Below are 21,644 nucleotides of genomic sequence, written 5' to 3'. Positions count from 1 at the left end.
AACTTGCTGATGCGGTTTCGCAGACAAAAGTAATCAACTCATCTTCAATTTTCTTAAAGGCGTCAAAGTCATCCACAAAGAAGACGTGCCGTGAACTGGGCTTGCTGCCAATGCTAACCAACTCTGAATAATCTGCATCAGCCACACCGACTGCAAAGATGCTGTAGCCTGTGGCAGGAGGGGGAGAGATTTTTGATTGTTTTAAACTGTACAAAATACAAATAATGCAATGTAAGACACGTCCCAGTGTTTAAAATGTGTTTATGAAGAAGGCCTGGTTGGGGGGATGGATAATTCATTTTTTACAGTCCACCAGAATTCTGCATATCCATATGCCACTATATGATACTTATTCCATCATCCCCTAAGCAATTTTCCATTTTAAAGAAACTCAAGGTGGTCAATGCCCCAATCAGTGCTTGAGACAAAATAGTTGCCATTGAAGGAGCATCTGTATGCTACATATTTCTAATAATTATTTTAAGATTTATAGGATGAAATGGAATTGAGACAGAGAAACTTATCTCAGGTGTTTTTTTTTTTTTTTTTTACATGTAATACCTGAGATATTAATCGACTAGCAACCTAAGGTGGGTCATGATTCCATTCTTGGCAAATAAATAATAAACTACTATTCGCCAGACAGGTCTTAAAAATGGAATCTTCATGAAAATCCTATGAGAATCTCCATTTTAAAGATGAGAAGGCTGAGGAGTTTGAGGAGTTTCCATGATCAGGTTCCCTCCCTGACCCTGCATATTGGTCCTTTGCACAGTTTTGCACTTAATTGATGCTCTCTCTTACATAAAGTGCCCTATATGTAACAAAAGTATTAGAGAAAATGTAGCAAAATATTGGATTTGTAACTTGGAATGTTTTTAAAAATTTGCATCATCTAGTTAATATTAAGAAAGATTTAGATTAAATATTAAGAAAGAGAAACAATTAAGTCGTTCAGATGTGGCCTATAAATTTGTATTCAGAAAACGATGGCAACATTACTATCGGTGGCTTACCATTTGACTGCATCTCCCCGGAGATTTTGTTCACATCATCTTGTGACCTGCCATCAGTTATAACCACAATGACCTTCGGGATGCCCCTTCTGGTCCCTGACTCTGCCGTGAACAAACTATCTCGGACATGCTTGATTGCTTTTCCTGAAACAAAGGAAGGCAACTGTTCAATTTCATTCTTTTCCTTGTTTGTTTCACTGGGGAAGAGAGGGTGGGAGTGAAGTTCTTAGATGGGTGAAAAATCTTTTTAGAAAATCTCTCTCTATTACTATGCCTCCAAAAAAGTCATTTCAGTAATTACTAATAATGAATTACTTTTGGATTTTTGCCGAGTTTTGTTGTCTTACCTGTTTTTGTATTTCCCCCTTTGTATGAAATATGTTTAATTGCATCAAGAAGGGTCTCTTTGGTGTTGTATGCATTTAGTTTAAATTCTGTTCTGGGGTCATCAGTGAACTGAACCATTGCAACCTGGAGAGAGACAACGTATTTGTTTTCATATATATAGAGACTTCCTCTGGGCCAGAGAGCACAGACAATGGTATGATCACATTACATTTTTAATTTCTTTCTTAACCCAAACCACAATTTCTTTGGCTTAAAATTTCACACAGGTTACAGAGCAAATCTGACAGCACATCAAATGGCATTTTTGTTCTCTAAGTATTTTTCAGGAAGCAGTTTATTTTTAAAAACTTCTCTCAGTCTCATAAAAATCTTTCACTAAAGTATGTAAGCCTTTTGCCACCTCGTTTGACAGATGGAAAAAATGTAGCCTTATAATTTGGCAAAGGTCAGAGAATCAGAGGTGGATTCTTTACAAGGATGTCCTCCTGAAACAAACCTGTGAAGTAATTACTACTCTTCCATGTTTTATACAAAAGAAAATGGAGGCACTTAGAGTCACGTGCTTTGGACAATATCCCAAGAGTAGAGCCCACAGTTGAAGCCAAGTAAATCCTACTTCAAAATCTGTGTTTTCTTTTTTTTCTTTTTCTTTTTCTTTTTTTTTTTTTTAAGATTTCATTGATTGTGGTTAATTTAGAAAGCAAGTGGGGGAGGGGTAGAGGGAGAGACAGTCTCAAGCAGACTCCCTGCTGAGCATGGAGCCTGCCCTAGGGCTCAATCTCAACATCCTGAGATCATGACTTGAGCTGAAATCAAGAGTAGAACATTTAACTTGTTGAGCCACCCGAGTACTCCCAAAATCTGTGTCCTTAACCACTGTGATAAAAACCTTCTTGGCTTCATTTCCTATTGTTTGCTTTTATTTCAGTGGAATTTGGGGGGCCATCTTTAATTTATTGGGCTTTTCTTTCTTTTTTTGTTTTTTCAGCACAGTCATGGAGGGAATAAATACAGCATCTTCAAAGTGTTTCCCTTGTGTGAGCCTTCGGCTGCTACCCACTTATCAGGGCCACTGCTACACATCTCACCATCTCTAGGAGCCACATCTGACCCCTCTATCCAAAACAAATTTCTCCTTCCACAAAATGCCTCAGCACTTTATGAATTTTCCCTTATGGTTCTCCTTACATCCAAATTTTCTCAGCCATTCCTCCATGACACATTCCAAAACGGCTCCTATCCATGAATCTCCTTGCTACCACCCATGCCCAGGCCTCCAACTCATCTCTTTGTTGGACTATGGTCTCTCTGCTTCCACTCTTATCTGTGTTACTATTCACACTCCACAAAACAGTCAGAATGACCTTTTTTAAAAAATTTTTATTTATTTATTCATGAGAGAGAGAGAGAGAGGCAGAGACACAGGCATAAGGAGAAGCAGGCTCTATGCAGGGAGCCCGATGTGGGACTCGATCCTGGGACTCCAGGATCACACCCTGGGCTGAGCAGGTGCTCAACCACTGAGCTACCCAGGGATCCCAGAATGACCTTTTTAAAAAAGCAAATTAGATCTTCCCTCCTCAAAACTTTCCAGTGGCAGGGGCGCTTGGGTGGCTCAGTCGGTTGAGTGCCTAACTTTTAGTTTCTGCTCAGGTCAGGATGTCAGAGTCATGGGATCAGGCCTGTATGGGCTCTGGGCTCAGCGGGGAGTCTGCTTGAGATTCTCTGCCTCTGCTATTCCCTTCACTCAAGCACACACACACACATACACAGTCTCTCTCTCTCTAAAACATAAATGAATCTTTTTAAAAAAAAAAAAAAAAAAAGCCTTCCCAATGGCTTCCCACTGCAATTATGATCACATCAACTCCTTCAATGGTTCATAGCAGTCAAGATGGTCTGGCTTTTTTTTCTTCTGCCTCTTTTCCTACTCTCCACATGCTCATCCACTATGTTCTAGCCACAAGTTTTGGCACCTGAAGCCTCAAAACTCATTTTCCTTTTGGGCCCCTCGCACTTACTATCTTCCTTTTCTGGAAATTCTACACTTAGCATTCTCTGCATCATTAGTATCTCAATTCAAAGATCACCTTCTCAAAGAGGGCTTTTTTGACCACACAATTTAAAATAACCCCACACACAAATTAAAATAACTTTTAGCTAATTTAAAATCATATAACTGTTTTAAGTAGGTTGCATCCCTACCCTGTGAATTTATTTGTTGCCTATTTTACATCTGTCTCTCATCCTCATCCTCTCCCTGCCTTTAGTATTATGAGCACTCTGAAACTGGGAACATTGTCATCACCATTATGACAGTGCTCTACTTGACCAGAATAAATCCTCAATAAATATTTACCTGATTGAATGGATAAATTAGATTTATGTTTTATGTGCTACTTGATCTACAGGAATTTATGGCCACAACCTTTCTCTTTCAAGATTTTAATGTTCTGGGGCACCTGGGTGGCTCAGTCAGTTAAGCATCTGCCTTCCACTCAGGTTATGATCCCAGGGTCCTGGGACTGAGCCCAAATCAGGCTTCCTGCTCAGCAAGGAGTTCACTTCTCCCTTTCCCTCTGCCCCTCCCCACCGCTTGTGCTCTCTCTCTCTGTCAAATGAATAAACAAAAAAATATTTTTAAGATTTTAATGTCCTTGAAGGCAGGGGCAATATTAGGTGTATCCTTAAAGGAGCTGCTCTGTCATAGTACATAAAAGAAACATATACTGATGTGGCTGTTCTAACCTTTCTTAGTTTTCTGAACTTAACAGCTTTTAAGAATTAACCTCTTCTCAAGTTTTGTCATGCATCAGTAAGCTGCCCCCAAACCCAGACTTATCTATCCTCTCATCTAGCGGTCAGATCTCATCCCTATATTACCCATATCAGCTGACAAGTATCCATAACAATAGCTTGGAATAATTTTTTAATGCACAGAGTAAACTAAAGATTGTTCAGCCTTACTTGAGTTCCATCTGCACCAATCTTGTTCAGGGCTCCAACAGTGCTATACAGAAAGTTAATGATCTTATTGAAATTTTCATCTCCAATACTCCAGGATCCATCCACCATAAATACCAGGTCTGCCTTGGCAGCACGACATACTGAAGACCAGGAATAAATTTTGAATTAGAGACAAGAATAAAACATAGTAGTTATTACAACCAACAAAGTAGATGATGGTTTCCTTCTGGTAACTGCAGCTGTTTCCCAAAGGAAAGGTATAACTCATATTCCCAACTCTTACTCATTATACCTCCTGACAAGCATTTCCTTCTCATAGTCAACTTTCTATTCACAACTGGAAGCTTTTCTCAAACATGTGGAATTAGAGAGGAAGAAAAAAATCCACCAATCTCAGCCCCCCAAGACAGAAAATGAAAGAATAGAAAAATGAGCCACTTATTAGAAGAGAGTCCAAGCTACTACTCTAGGTATCCTATTCTCTGCTTATTAAGTCAGTAACTTCAGAGAGATTCAAATTCAGAAGGAAGGCACAGGACACAGTGGAAGCAGATTAATCTCCAACCTGATATGCATGATACTGCTGATACCATAAGCAAACTTCCAGCTTTGCTCTCAAATTCTGTTTCTGCCTTTCTGCCGCCAATTGGTACTTGTCAAGAAATATACACTAATGCTACCCTGGGGAGACTATTATCAGTAGTTATTACTGATACCAACATAACAAGCAAAAACCACATGAACAAAACGCACCCCACCAAAAGCATTTTTCAGTAGTCCTTTGTTGGTGCCCTGTGTTGTTTCAGATTATCTATGCCTGTCTTCCCCTCATTAGGGTGTATCATTGTGGTTGATTCTGTTTTATGATGAAACAAACAATTTACTCTTCAATAATATGAATCTTTTAATCTTAGGCCAGTTGCACACAAATATGCTCTGAGATAATATTGCCTTTCTCCCTTTTTTAGGAAAAAAATACACTTGGTTTTTATTTTATTAAGCACAACTTTATCCCTTAATGCTATTTATAATACAGAATAAACCATCTCCAGGTGAGGTAATACTCCAGGAACAATAAGGATCTGGTAAGGTTGTTTTTCTTAGTTCTGAGATTTATAAAGTCTTACAAATTTGTGGTCTGAATTTAAAGCTGAAATGGATCACAAGATCTGCTAATTATAAGCTTATGAAAGAAAACCTGGTCCGCTGTATCCAAGGACAAATTAAATCAAGATCAGATGTCAACTTTGAAATGAGAGCGAAATCTATTTGAAGATATACTCAAAACGAAAATTTTATTTAATAAATCAGAGCAAAAAATACACTAAAATGCATGAAGGAATTACCTCTGGGATATGAAATTCTTTTCAATTTTCTTCTTTGTACCCTTTTCTACTTTTTAATGTTTGTTTAAAAAACAAAACCAACAGAAACTCTAAACCTAAAATTACAGCATTATCATCTTATTTTTTACCTTCCTTCGCTGGTGGAATGGTCGGAGGAAAAGTAGGTGGTTGAGTAGGAAGTGATTCTGTAAAGTAGAGGGAAAAAGAACATTGATTAGCCATCACATCTGTGGTGACAAGAGGGAGGTCATGGAGTAATAATTCTTCAGGAAAGTCAATGATTTTCACCATTGTCTTCTTGGAGAATTCAGTGAATCTGGGGACTACTATAAATCAGCCACAGCCTGTGAAAACTCGCTCCAGCCACCCCCTAAAACTCACACCGAAGGCCTGAAATGCCATTTTGCCACAATTCAGTTTGCCCAGCAGGAGTCCATGCAATCAAAGTGTCAACTACAAAGTGGTTCTAATGCTGATTTAAGGCAAGAGTCTTGCCAATTCATTTCAGATTAGTCTTTGGCTGCTTTCACACATACAATAAACTTCATTTCCATTCTGCCTAAGGACTGACCATCAATCCTTGTTCAATAGCACCTTCTCCCCTTCTCACCCTGCATCCACAGGATGTGGTGCCCAGTGGAACCTAGCTTGCTCTCTGTTCTGCTCAGACTGTGTCTGGAAAACTTTCAGTTTTGAGGACCAAATGTCAGGACACTGGGAGGCTATCATGTGTCCAGATCAGTTCAAACTGGATGATGAGGGATGAGAAGTCCAGGTAATATGCAAAATGGGATTGGCTAAAGGAATGGGAGATAGTTACGTGACAGTGGTGACTATCATAGCAGTTCATGTGGCAAAGAGCAAGGAAATTATGGCATCATTAGGTAAACATCCTAAATGTTACTATATTCTTTACTTGTTCTTATTTGACGATAAAAATGTAAGAAAAACTGAGAAAATACTTTTTGTTATCTCAGTTTAATATGAGGAAAGCTCTCAACTAATCATAGTCATTCAACCTGGAGACTCGTAAAGCACCAAATATCTGGAAAGATCTAAGTTGAGGCTGACTAATTTTATGTCAAGAATATTGTAAGGGGAATTCCTTCACTGACAGGAAGGTTTGAAGGTTTAATTGTAAGGTCTCTTCCAATTCTAAGAGGCAATGAGATAAAACTTTCTGAGTAAAATAATTCAATATTTAAAAAAATGAAGTAACTGTATATTTACTGAAATAAAAAAATGTTTGAGATTAATTAGTATGTGAGATGAAGTTAGTCACAAAATACCATGGCATGATCCCTTTGTGAAACAAAAAATATATATGATATTTATATATATATGTATATGATATATATCAACATATCTGCATATGTCTATATAGCTATAGATTAGGTAGATAGATGATAGAGTAGAATTTCTTGAAGGAGACCAAGCTGGTACAAATAGATATTTCTGGGAAGGAAGGATAGGAAAACAGGGAGGTCAGCAAAGCACTTTTTACTTTCTACTGCATTATTAAGGATATATATATATCCTTTCTACTGCATTATTAAGGATATATATATATATATATATATATATCAGTTTTATCTTTTAAAGGCAATTTTTGAAGCTAAAAAACACCAAAAGTAAAATAAAATAAAATAAAAATTGAGAAATCTTAATACCAAAACTAGGATTGTAAAATTTTCTTGAAAGTACCATAAAATGCTTCTAAAGCCAGATGTATTTATCTTAAAACCTATGGAAGTGCTGGATCATTTTTATAATTGTCCATGTTCTTTAATGTGGAAAACTGAGGCATATCCTAAGTCCTAAATTCCAAGAACCAAATTAATGAGAAGCAATGGTAGATAGGTCAATATGTCTGGGTAGAACACCTGGCCAAAGACTCTTCTGGGTAGGAAGAACCACAATGATATGGTGACACACATTCATATTCTCTATGTGGCACACAGATGGTCCCTGTCTTCAATGTGAGAGGCTGTCATAGAGAAGAGGAAGAAGTCTTGATCTGCACTGATTCAGAAGGTTAAACTAAATCCAGTGGGTAGAAGCTACAAGAAGACAGACATCTCCAATGTAAAGGAAGCATTTACATCAAACAGAGCTATCTAAATTAACCCTGGATTCGTAGTTATCACTGGTGGAGTTAAGGTTAGGGGATGTTGAAGTAGACCAGGGATTGAAAACTCAAATTTTTTTAAAGGTCAGGCAGGTAATGAAAATGAACGAAGAATTAGCCTAAACATCAACAAGTAGCAAACTTGAGAACACATACTGTGCAAAAGAGACAGCAGTTGGTCTCAGTAGATTTACACCATGGTATATGTATCCTGTGTTGTCAAATCTTTCGAACTTTCCTCAAATTCTTTAAAGCATGGGGGCAAAAAAAAAAAAAAACTATGGTTGAGAGAAAACCTCTCTCATGGTGATATCTTACCTATGGCCATTAGTTTGTAACTTCTAAGAAGATAGCCATGGTGATATCAAATACTTTTCAGTAAGATACAGGTAGAAATTTCCTCAACAGATTATCTTGGATCTTTACCATCACCACACGGGATAAGAAGGCAAGTGTTAAATTTTACTGCTGAGCAAAAAATGTTTAGAGATGTGGGACTGCCCAAGGCCTCAATGTTAGAAAGGGTCTCAACCAAGTCTGTTTGACTCTAAATCTTGTGCACTACCAGGCCGCCAGTAACTTCAAAATTATATGATCTCCTCTCCATAAAACAGAATTCTTTTTTTTTTAAAGGCTTTACTTATTTATTTATTCATGAGAGACACAGAGAGAGGCAGAGACACAGGCAGAGGGAGAAGCAGGCTCCCTGTGGGAGCCCAATGAAGGACTCGATCCCAGGACTCTGGGATCATACCCTGAGCCAAAGGCAGATGCTCAACCACTGAGCTACCCAGGCATCCCTATAAAACAGAATTCTAATCAGCGACAAAAAGAAACATACTACTGATACATTCTACAATGTGAATAAATCTCAAAAACATATGCTAAGTGAAAGATGCCAGATGCATCTTTCAAATGTCCAGAAAAGGCAAATGTATAAGAAAGCAAAGAGCCTGGGGCTGAAGATGGGACAGAGATTGTGGATGAGTATGAAAGGTCCCTTTGGGTTGATGGATATATTCTAAAATTGGATCATGGTAATGACTATACAGCTCTTTAAACGTACTAACAATCACTGAGTAGTACACTTAGGTGAATTTTACGATGCATAGATTATACCTCAAAACTATATATGTGATATAAAATGTGGAATATTTTAGTATCATAAAATAAAATCTTCATATTAGAAAAAAATTGGATGATTCCATTTATTACGCTTTCACTGTCTGTTTCTAAAGGTCACACGTTGCTACTGATTCCTTCCTACTTGTGCCAGACCAACTGAAAGATTTATACATAGACAGAACTTTCCAAATGTCAGATATAAGATGGAGGGGCTACCAAGAAAACCCATCGCCCACCACCTATTCAGAAACAAATCCTCAGGGACTTTGAGTCTAAGTTCAAGATACTGAGTTAAGTACATAAATTTCCCAGAATTCACTACAATTAAAACCATTTTCATGTTTCTGGCCTTTACGTCAGGAATCCTTGATTAAAAGCCATTCCAAGAAGTTGACACTCTCCTTGGTCTTTAGAACATGTAAAAAGTGCTTTGTTTTAATTTTATAATTTGCCTTTCCTTTCAGTACATCAGATCTGTAGCCAACTTGGAAAAAGTGCAAGAGCCTCTTAAGTAGGCAATAACTTGAGGGTCAGCCATTTGGAACATCTTGGCTCCATTCCCACCTCATAGCTGTGGTAATATGCCATTGTTTGAATGTCAGGACCGGGTCCTTAAACTTCATTTCACACACTGCATACCACAAACGTTCCTTATGGATATAGATCACAATAAAGGTCATTGTTTCAAGCACTTTGCTATCTTATGGCCTTACAGTCCCTTGTGAAACATATGGAGGATGGAAAAAAAAAAAAAAAACCCATACAGATGACATCAGTGGGCCACATGCAGTGAATTATGGGACTGGAGAAGAGGAAGAAAACTTGTATTACAGATATGCCTGGGCAGCAATAGCTAACATTTTTCTAAATGGAATAAAGCTTTTGAATCAAAACAGGATGCCTAAAATACTATTTGTCCACGGAGACAGGGATCAGGAGAGGACACATTTGACTTACGTGTTTTTTCCAGTATGCTCACACTGGGTCCCTCAATCTCCTGAAGCTTTGTGTAAACACTGATTTTATATTCTGAATCGGGCTGAAGTCCATAGAAGCAATGCCTGGTTGTCCCTCCGCTCACTGTGGATTCTTGCTTTTTTGTGTCTATAATAAAACAAAATGTACACACAGGAAACTTTTAAAAAGAGATAGATAATTTGCTTCGAAAATGCCTAATATGCATGGCCTAAACAGATAACTTCAGAATGAATTATACTTGTTTAGGTATTGTACCTTTTTCTAAAGAGTTAATACATCCACTGAGTTTTTTACAATTGAAAATCACATTTTCATATGCTCAAAAATGAGAATAAAAGACTCCTGAATCAACCCTTTAATGGAAAATTATTAGTATGTATAATGGTGTGTACACGTCGTAACTGATCTTTTGGATTGATGTGGAGGTGAGCACATTTACTTTTTAAAAATTGGAATATTCTTACACAGTCAACCAGTTACAAATTGATAAAAAGACACATACTCTTGGCCCCATACCACTTACTACTATTCAACAAGATGCTTTCCGGGCAGGATCCTAAAAGTATAAGTATGCTGGGGCACCTGGCTGGCTCTGTCAGTAGAACGTGAGACTTAATCCTATCTAGGGTGGTGAGTTCAAGCCCCACATTGGGTGTGGAGCCTACTTAAAAAAAATAAAAATAAAAATATAGGTATGGAGTTAGGAATTATAGAGGTCTAGGCAGTCCTTTTGCCTCTGGATGAAGAGATGTGCTTCCAGGGTCTCAGAAGCTTTATCCACAGGTCTAGATTATTTCCAGAACTGCATAAATGCAGGCAAGAGTTTGGAGTGGCACAGAGACAGCCAGGAAGTCCCCAGAATGCTCAATTTCCTTCCTCTCAGCCATGATTTCTAACTCATGATTTCTCTTAATGGCAATGAAGACTCCTAGGAAGCTCAGAGGAAGAAGGATCCACTCTGAAAATCATTTCCTAGTTTCAAAATCATAACTGAGTAAGCAAAACAGAGTGCTTCCATGGCTTAGGGCCCCACATTCTGTAGAACTCCCCACTCCTGGTTTCAAAGTTCTTTTTGTTCTACCAATAAGACAGCCATATACAGCCACCTCCACAAAGGATCTTCTTTCTTGTCTCTCCCATGGCAGAAGCACAGAGAACCTGGCAGATCCAATTTAACTGTTGACTACTTTCTTCATTCCTACAGGCCAGATGGCTTTGCCTTCCTGGGGAAATTAGTACTGGCTCTTGGGTCTGGAGTCCAGGGTAGCTAGAGTAATTATACTCATCATTTTCTGAAGGCTTACTATGTGCCAGGTTCTATGCTTTGTATTTAATGAAACAACAAGATGATAATAGCCAATCTTTAATGAGCATTTATCATGTGCCAGGCATTATTCTAAAGATTTTATGTGTACTGACTCATTTGATCCTTATAATGTTTACAATTATCCTCAATCTAAAGACAAGAAAGGCCAGAAAAGTTAGTAACTTAATCAAGTCCAGATGATAATAGTATAATTGAAATTAAATTCAGAACTCTAAATCACAGTCTCAGAGAACACTGCTTTAATTTCTATTAATATATCATAGAATAACAAAAGTTACACGTATGGTTTTTCTAAAGAAAGCAGTTTGAGAGCTGCTGAGAGCCTATGAAGTAAGCAAGCTTGATAGCTGGCAGAGATTGGATGAGGATCCCTATGATTCAGTGCTTTCTCTCCCCACTGGACAAAGCTGCTTACTCTGGTGGTTTTAATTGCTGAAGGGTTCCAAATGGGTTTTCTTCATTGGTATATAGGTGTTTTTCTTTCTTTTCTTTTTTTTTTCCTTTTTTACCACATGGATAATTGGTTAAAAGGAAGAATCACTGCTACCATGAAAAGAACAACTATTTAAAAAGATCTAGATTGAGCTTTATTTCAGCCATAGTTGTATCCGTCTATTTAATGTCTTATGTAGCTTTATTTCTAGGAATTTAAAAGCCTGTGTTATGACTGAATACGTTACATATATTATTTAGTGGTTAAAAAGAATTTCAAAATGTTCATTGCAGTTTCTTAAGTATAAACAAAATATAGAAAACTTAAAAACAAAGCAATACAAAATACAAAAAAATGTCAAATAGTAATTCTTCTATTTTGATTGTATAATACCTATTAAATTTCAATCTATATTTTAATATATTGGAACAAAACATACATCTATTATAATACACATGTATCAGAACAAATCTGATGTATGTCATTTAAAATTTGTCTATGCACAAAATCCTTTTTGAAAAATTTTAAAATAAGATTTTTAACAATATAAATTAAAGCTACTTGTTAAATGGAATTTGAAATGTATTTTTTATGATTGAGAATATAAAGGAGTTTCAAAAGTGAACTTTATGATATAATCTTTCATAATATATTTGTTCAGAATGAATTAAGGTCTACTTCAAAAATTTTCTTTTCACCGAGGCTCCTTCCACAGTTTGGCTATTGTGGACATTGCTGCTATAAACATCGGGGTGCAGGTGTCCTGGCGTTTCATTGCATCTGTATCTTTGGGGTAAATCCCCAACAGTGCAATTGCTGGGTTGTAGGCAGGTCTATTTTTAACTCTTTGAGGAACCTCCACACAGTTTTCCGGAACATAAAGACTCCTAACTCTGGGAAACGAACTAGGGGTGGTAGAAGGGGAGGAGGGCGGGGGTTGGGGGTGAATGGGTGACGGGCACTGAGGGGGGCACTTGACAGGATGAGCACTGGGTGTTATTCTGTATGTTGGTAAATTGAACACCAATAAAAAATAAATTTATTATTAAAAAAATTAAAAATTAAAAATAAAAATAAAAAATATTTTTTTTCTTTTCAAATATACTACCAAATGATGAAATTAAAAAAGTTGCTTGGGTGTTTTTGAAGTCATATCTCACTGTGACAGGAATTCAATAGTAAGAAAATGCTTGTAAACCCTGAACTCTGCTTTACTCATGCCCAAGTTCAGTCTGTGGCTCCTAGGCCCAAAACCCCACACGAGCTGCTTCTTTCTAACCTTTACCCACAACTTTGGAACCTCTTGCAAGCTTTTGTGAGTCACCTGTAAAACAAACATCCTATGGCATGGGTATTAATCCATCTCCATAAAACCTTCCAGGAACTCTCCAGGAATCAATTCTAGAAAGTGCTTTATTGAGATCCCTATTTCTTATGGATACGCATGTAGTTTATAGACCCTCGACAATAGAATATAAATGGATTTTACCACTAAAACAACAAAGAAATCTCAAAACCATTGGAAAACTGGAATATGCACTGTAAAATTATTGGGAAATGATATTGCTTTAATTCCCAATAATAACAAAGAAGGGTTACATGAATGGGGATGTATCCATGTTGCTTTTGGCATGTGTAATTTAGGTCTAATGGCTTTGCCTTAAAGGAAAAACATTTAAATTGATCAAATGATGACTAATTTCCTCAACTCCTTGTTCCAAAAGCAAGGAGTCAATTTATTTCTTGGGAAACAGGGAAGAAATTCTCTCTTGGTGCCTTCATCCTTATGAAGCAAGGCTAAATACATCGTCTGGGTTATTACTCTGCTGATACCAATGCCACCAGCGTGACTCACCAAAATGTCCTAGGAATAGTTACTGAGACCCACAAGCAAAGAATATCCAGAATCCAGAATACTCCGCTGGAATTTTATGACATAAATGCTTCCATCCCCAGGTCCCTCAACTACCCTGACCCGCAATCATGATGTTACCACTTCAAAAAGTTTAATCTTGAGGATATGTTTTCTTATGATCTTTTGCTTTGGATCTGGCACCTGAAAAGGAAGGCTCTCCACTATGCTGTGATTCTATTTGTCAATGATACTATAAAACTGGCATTTCAACACCCAAAGACAAAGTTGAGCATCATGTGAAACCTTCCTTAAGCAGTCTAGAAAGAAATTCACCAAGTTATGGAGATTAGGAAGGGAAAAAAGTATTTGGGACCACGTGGAATCTAAATACGTGAACTTCAAGGTAAATGCTATACCCAACCTTGGGTGCCAAGTCAACTCAAAAATAGCTAGAGAGAGGGACAGAATTCCAGAACATCAACAGAACAAATGGAGGCTCTCTTGATGTGTCTGAGCTACCCAAGATCAACTAGAAGTCTCTGACTTTTTTAACGAAAATCCTACTCTTTAATTTGGCATGTGGATGAGTGACTCAAACACAGATTTATTTCAGTTTCTCCTGAGAGGACCTCATCCTTCTGGTAATCTTTTTTTTTTTTTTTTAATTTCTTGGCTATAAAAAAAGTCATAATATTTACATGAGAAGAAGACATCTGTTGTTCCTGCCTGTTTTGCATCTATCTCTTCTTTCTTTGAATCTGTTGTTCCCCACTCTTTGTCTTTATGATTTGGGAAGGACTGAATAACAACCCTCTTCCCCTCCAGATACAGAGGTAGGAGGCAACCAAGTCTGACCAGTCAGTTTATTTCATGCCCTTGAACTCAATGACAGATTTAGGGGCATGTGACCCAAGCCAAGCCAATATGACTCAGTTCCTGGACTTTTGTTGGAATTATTGAGAAAGAGAAGCTCTCTTTTCACTCCGACTGGTAAAGCTGTAAGCTGGGAGGATGTCATTCTGGATCTGACTGGGGCCAACTCAGAGAATCTGGGTGAGCATAAGTGCAGAGCAGAAGAGAGCAAGACTTAGTTTTGATGACATTATGGGAATACTTAGATCCAGATGTGCCTGGTGCTAGACACTTCTAAAACTCCCAGCATATTAGCCAATAAATTGACCCTTTGCTTAAGTCTCTTTTACCTGCATTTCTACCCTTGACAAGCAAATCTGAATGATACAGCCTGACTACTTTATTCACAAAAACCTTGGAAATTTGTAGGTATTACTTCAGATAAAAGCCTTAGAAAAAGTAATTTAAAGAAACTAAAGCCCAGAGAAGTTGATCAGCAATTATGGTTAAAACAGAGGCCTCTCCACTGACTTCATCTCAGAATACAAGGGCATATGACCAGACCATGCAGACTATATTTTTAAAAAACTGGAAAAAATTACCTGTCAAACAGTAGGAATTTGTCAGAAGCATTCAAAAATAGGTCACTCTGGGACCAAGCTTTTCTCTAACACTTGGAGGAATTAGATCTCCTTTCTCTCTAGTATCTCCTCTGAGGTAGAAAGACTAAAATTTCTGCCCAGGCAGCATATGTAGCCAATGGGAGATATTACAAAGTTAAAACAAAGGGGGCTCTGAAACTCCTCTACCTATGGAAGAAACTCATCTGACCATAAGTCCTTCAAAGGCACCCATGTGGAAAATGGCTGCATTTCTCTGTAAAATAAAGGAACTCAACCTAAAATCAAGCTCATAGATACAAGAACAGCTTCCTAGTTGCCAGAGGCAGGAGTTGGGCTTGAGGGGATTGGGGCATGGATGGATAGGAGAAATGGGTGGATAGTACTGGAAGTCCTAGCCTCAGCAATCAGACAACAAAAAGACATTAAAGGCATTCAAATTGGCAAAGAAGAAGTCAAACTCTCCCTCTTCGCCGATGACATGATACTCTACATAGAAAACCCAAAAGTCTCCACCCCAAGATTGCTAGAACTCATACAGCAATTCGGTAGCGTGGCAGGATACAAAATCAATGCCCAGAAGTCAGTGGCATTTCTATACACTAACAATGAGACTGAAGAAAGAGAAATTAAGGAGTCAATCCCATTTACAATTGCACCCAAAAGCATAAGATACCTAGGAATAAACCTCACCAAAGATGTAAAGGATCTATACCCTCAAAACTATAGAACACTTCTGAAAGAAATTGAGGAAGACACAAAGAGATGGAAAAATATTCCATGCTCATGGATTGGCAGAATTAATATTGTGAAAATGTCAATGTTACCCAGGGCAATATACACGTTTAATGCAATCCCTATCAAAATACCATGGACTTTCTTCAGAGAGTTAGAACAAATTATTTTAAGATTTGTGTGGAATCAGAAAAGACCCCGAATAGCCAGGGGAATTTTAAAAAAGAAAACCATATCTGGGGGCATCACAATGCCAGATTTCAGGTTGTACTACAAAGCTGTGGTCATCAAGACAGTGTGGTACTGGCACAAAAACAGACACATAGATCAGTGGAACAGAATAGAGAATCCAGAAGTGGACCCTGAACTTTATGGGCAACTAATATTCGATAAAGGAGGAAAGACTATCCATTGGAAGAAAGACAGTCTCTTCAATAAATGGTGCTGGGAAAATTGGACATCCACATGCAGAAGAATGAAACTAGACCACTCTCTTTCACCATACACAAAGATAAACTCAAAATGGATGAAAGATCTAAATGTGAGACAAGATTCCATCAAAATCCTAGAGAAGAACACAGGCAACACCCTTTTTGAACTCGGCCATAGTAACTTCTTGCAAGATACATCCACGAAGGCAAAAGAAACAAAAGCAAAAATGAACTATTGGGACTTCATCAAGATAAGAAGCTTTTGCACAGCAAAGGATACAGTCAACAAAACTCAAAGACAACCTACAGAATGGGAGAAGATATTTGCAAATGACATATCAGATAAAGGGCTAGTTTCCAAGATCTATAAAGAACTTTTTAAACTCAACACCAAAGAAACAAACAATCCAATCATGAAATGGGCAAAAGACATGAACAGAAATCTCACAGAAGAAGACATAGACATGGCCAACACGCACATGAGAAAATGCTCTGCATCACTTGCCATCAGGGAAATACAAATCAAAACCACAATGAGATACCACCTCACACCAGTGAGAATGGGAAAAATTAACAAGGCAGGAAACAACAAATGTTGGAGAGGATGTGGAGAAAAGGGAACCCTCCTACACTGTTGGTGGGAATGTGAACTGGTGCAGCCACTGTGGAAAACTGTGTGGAGGTTCCTCAAACAGTTAAAAATATACCTGCCCTACGACCCAGCAATTGCACTGTTGGGGATTTACCCCAAAGATACAAATGCAATGAAACGCTGGGACACCTGCACCCCGATGTTTCTAGCAGCAATGGCCACGATAGCCAAACTGTGGAAGGAGCCTCGGTGTCCAACGAAAGATGAATGGATAAAGAAGATGTGGTTTATGTATACAATGGAATATTACTCAGCTATTAGAAATGACAAATACCCACCATTTGCTTCAACGTGGATGGAACTGGAGGGTATTATGCTGAGTGAAGTAAGTCAGTCAGAGAAGGACAAACATTATATGTTCTCATTCATTTGGGGAATATAAATAATAGTGAAAGGGAAAATAAGGGAAGGGAGAAGAAATGTGTGGGAAATATCAGAAAGGGAGACAGAACATAAAGACTGCTAACTCTGGGAAACGAACTAGGGGTGGTAGAAGGGGAGGAGGGCGGGGGGTGGGAGTGAATGGGTGACGGGCACTGGGTGTTATTCTGTATGTTAGTAAATTGAACACCAATAAAAAAAATAAAAAATAAAAAAAAATAAAAAATAAAAAAAAAAAAAAAAAAAAAAAAAAAAAAAAAAAAAAAGAGAAATGGGTGGAGATCAAAATATTTTTAAAAAAATAAAGAAAAAAAGCCCACAACCTAATTCCCCCTTACTCTAAAGTAGGAAGACTTTTCCTTGATCTAAACTATTCGCTAAAATATTTAAATGTATTCCTCACTGCTATCCCCACACTCCCTTCCCACACCCAACACGCCTCTTTGAGGCTGTGAATTACAAAGTGTTGCTGTCTGTTAATTAATATTACTCAGTTAGACAATTGGGTGAATGAGATGTAAGCTAATTGGACTCATAAATCTCTCAGCTACAAATGTTGATGAAAAATCAATTGAGCAACACTTTGTTCATTCTTGTTTAATTGAGGCTTCTATCAAGGCTTAGTTGAAGAGGTTTTTGGCAGCCTGGAAATAATAGTGAGGGAGTACAAGTTAACTTTGCTAGAAGATAAGAAAGAAATGTGGACTCATTTTTTTTTTTTTTTTTTTGCTAACAAAGGTCTTGGCTTCAGAAAGAGCTCTTTGAGGTTTTGGACTACCAGATCAAGGCTATCAGATATACCCATCATATTCTCTGAGAAAAATCCCAGTGCAGTTTTACAAATGTGCTAAAGACATTTAATTTAAAAATAATACATATGGAGCTCACTAATTCCATTGATAAAGCCAGTTTTGACATATCTTTATGTCAGTCTATATAATTATAATCTTTATGAAAGACAATGAATATCCATAGGAGCCTATGTCCCTTCACGTCAACTTCTTAAATAGCATAAGAGGATAAAAAAAAAATGTGGGGTAGAGAGTGTGATTTTTATCCTTAGCGTTTTTCTTAAAGCCTAACCAATACAACTAAATGTCAACCCTTCCATATGAAAATGTGGCTTAGCTGGTTTTATAAAGATATATGAAACATAATTCTTTGAGATTTTATACTTGTTTCTCAAACAGTTGCATGGCTATCATATACTTTTGCTCACACATCCCATAAATCATATTAAATTAAACCAAAAAATCCGTATGACTTGTCCCGAGTTTTCCTTACTCTGTGTTTATCCCAGAATAAAGCCACTCCCATATGTTCAGTCACATCAGGCTAAAGGGATCCTCATAAGATCACAAACAGGGAATTACGGAATTAGAGACTTAGCACGTCTATTGAGACAGTGCCTTGGCTGGGGTTGGCAGGAGTCTCTTCTTATGTTGCTTATGTTCTATTTTCATATTCTCCATGTATCTCCAAATCCTCTCACCACTTTACTAATCTGTGCTTTCTACTCTCTGGATTGAATAAGTGAGATTTCTGCACTTTGGATGTAGTTATAGCCTGATATATGGACTACTAAGCCCAGTCCCATTCAAACCCCCAGAATTAGCTCCTTCTGCTTTTTTTTTAAATGAGAACCATGATCATTTGTCAAGAAAGAAAATTTTTAACAATTTTATTACCAAATTTGAAAGATATTAGAAAGACCACTCAGGATTCTCCAGTGTCTCCTAGAATCTCCCCCAAATAACAAGACATATATTTTCTACTGATAATACAAATCAGATAAAAGTAATTTTTCATTATTTGATTTCACATTATCCAAACTGACAGTGTGAAAACAGGATGAACAGTCCCTAGAAACTCACTCTTTGGGAATCAGCCTTTGGCTGTTGTTCTTGAAACTTTTAATTGAAGTAAGCAGACATTTTTAGTGTTCCAACTTTCAAACAAAATCCCCAATTGTAAATGTACTTGAGAAAGGCAATAATAAAAAACCTGCCCATGATGGTATAGATATATTAAACCATCTCCTGAATGAATCTGTTGTTCACCAATTATCCCCCAAGATAAAATGAGTCAGTAAGGGAAGTCAGTAAAGTCAAACTGAGATACCCATGGAGTAAATACCAAAATAATAATACCATATAATTTTCCTGTGTGTTAGTCCTGGTTATTTGTCTCTTACTACCAATAGCAGCTAACATTTCTTTGGAACTTAATGTGTCCAAAGCACCGTTGTAAGTGTCTCACATGGATTCACCTCAGCTTAAGCTGAGAATACCATACCATAAAATTGGCACTGGTTGTAGCCATTAACATATGAGAAAATGATCATTTGGAGACGCTAAGTAATTGGCTTAACTAGCCATCCTGACTCCATATCCTTCATGATCCATAATACAACACTGCCTCCTCAAGGGAGGGCTCTGGTCTAATGTAACCTACATGTTGTCCATAGAGATTTGCCTAGAATCAAGTAAATGAGTGCCCAACAAAATCACCTGTGATGGGTTGCACTTACCCTGGAGTGATTCTATAACCACCCTATAGGCAGTGGCATGACGATGCACCTGCCATCGAGCACACAAGCTGGTCATTTGAATCTGGTCTGCTTGAAGATTGGTCACACCTAAAAACACTATAATGAAATAGAAACATATTTATGTCACACTAAAGACAATGCCATAAATGTCCCCAAGTCTGAAATTAACTTTATTTAATGCAATAAAATTCTAATTCAAAGTTCACATAGCCACTGGTAGGAAATTCATCAACTCATAATAAATTAGTACACAAAAGATAATTATTTTATTACTGAAAAAACGCAGCTGCAAAACATTATGTGTAATATGGTCTGTCAGATATTTGTAAACAAAAAAGGAAATATCTATTTACAGGGAAAAGACCAGATACAATGGATGGGGAATTCTGGGTAATTTTTAGTCTTCCCTCTTTATTTGTGTTTTCTAAATATCCCACAATTAATAAATAATACTTTTATAATTAAAAAATTAAATACCATATGCACTTATCAACCACTGAAGGATGGCCTTGGCTTAAATAAAAGAGACTACAAAATTGACAAAAGGTAAGTCTTACTCAAACAGGAGCAATCTCATAAGGACTGGCCTTCAAAACACGATTGAAGGAGAATGAACACAGTTTTGTTTTGTTTTGTTTTTTAATTTTTTATTTATTTATGATAGTCACATAGAGAGAGAGAGAGAGGCAGAGACATAGGCAGAGGGAGAAGCAGGCTCCATGCACCGGGAGCCCGACGTGGGATTCGATCCCAGGTCTCCAGGATCGCGCCCTGGGCCAAAGGCAGGCGCTAAACTGCTGCACCACCCAGGGATCCCCGAACACAGTTTTGAAGATGTAAAAATGAAAGATTTAACACATAAAAAATTATAAAAATAAACAGATTCCTATTTATTGTAGAACACTGTGATATACAAAAATGATTCATAGAAAGGTTTTTTGGGGAAGCAATAAAAATAATATTTCTTCAATACAAGAAGGAAGTAAATACATCTGATGTTAATCAGTTAGACTCAAACAGAGAAAGTAGAAAATTAATGTTTACTTTCTCTAATGACTTCTGACTTTTGTCCACAACTTTTTCTTACTTTTATCTACCTCACATAATAAAAATAGTTTAAAATTAGTTTTCAAAATGGTAAAAATGATCTTGTCTCATCAATATTTACATCTTCACATTGTTCCTTTCTGTTAGATCAGAGAGAGAGGACCCCTTTTCCTAAGACCAAATCAATAAGCCTTCTTGTTCCATTAAAAAGAGGAAATCATTGATGATTTATGTCCCCATGCTAAATTTTAAAAAACGTACTCAATTAATTTATTTGCCATTGTATGGGCTTTTGCTTGGCTTGGGATAAAGAAAGAAAACAAATACTAAGCCCATCTAATTTTTACTTTAAGGACAGAATATAAAACAATACCATCTGTCTTTTAAAATATATTTGGGGGCACCTGGCTGGCTCAGTGGTTGAGGGTCTGCCTTTGGCTCAGGTCATGATCCTGGGGTCCTGGGATTGAGTCCCACATCCGGCTCCCTGCAGGGAGCCTGCTTTTCCCTCTGCCTTTGTCTCTGCCTCCCTCTCTTTCTGTGTCTCTCATGAATAAATAAAATTTAAAAATCTTAAAAATATATATATTTGGCATAACCAACATACTTATTGAAGGAGAGAAGAGGGTTGGAACAGAAGATGGAAAGAAGCAGAGAAAAGAGGGCAGAAAGTGACAAGACAGATCAGGGAGGGAGAAGAGAGACCAATAAAAAAAAAAAAAACTCATCGAGACAGGAAAAAAAGTGGCCCAGACAGAAAGAGTGATCTAGAAAGGAAAATGAAGATAAGCCAGTGAAGGGAAGAGATGGGGTGGGGGAAGGCACAGGAGGTTCTAAGTGCTCCTAAGGAAA

At 37.4% G+C, this 21,644-nt stretch overlaps 1 protein-coding gene across 4 annotated transcripts in view; it reads right to left on the bottom strand.

Annotated features, from left to right (window-relative positions):
• The window catches only part of COL14A1 (collagen type XIV alpha 1 chain), a 218,122-nt gene that overhangs the window by 91,150 nt on the left and 105,328 nt on the right, over window positions 1-21,644 (bottom strand). For all 4 annotated transcript variants that reach the window (XM_038555416.1, XM_038555415.1, XM_038555414.1 and 1 more), the window contains exons 23-29: window positions 19,725-19,841; window positions 9,888-10,034; window positions 5,806-5,862; window positions 4,332-4,471; window positions 1,364-1,487; window positions 1,017-1,160; window positions 4-168 (exon numbers count right to left, since the gene is read on the bottom strand). In XM_038555416.1, coding sequence (XP_038411344.1) covers window positions 4-168; window positions 1,017-1,160; window positions 1,364-1,487; window positions 4,332-4,471; window positions 5,806-5,862; window positions 9,888-10,034; window positions 19,725-19,841 — 894 coding nt within the window. The remainder of the gene's footprint in view (window positions 1-3; window positions 169-1,016; window positions 1,161-1,363; window positions 1,488-4,331; window positions 4,472-5,805; window positions 5,863-9,887; window positions 10,035-19,724; window positions 19,842-21,644) is intronic.

The sequence above is a fragment of the Canis lupus genome, chromosome 13 (assembly GCF_011100685.1).
Source record: "Canis lupus familiaris isolate Mischka breed German Shepherd chromosome 13, alternate assembly UU_Cfam_GSD_1.0, whole genome shotgun sequence".
Taxonomy (NCBI): Eukaryota; Metazoa; Chordata; class Mammalia; order Carnivora; family Canidae; genus Canis; species Canis lupus.
The sequence above is the reverse complement of the archived record's forward strand: the minus strand, read 5'-3'. Positions and strand labels throughout refer to the sequence as shown.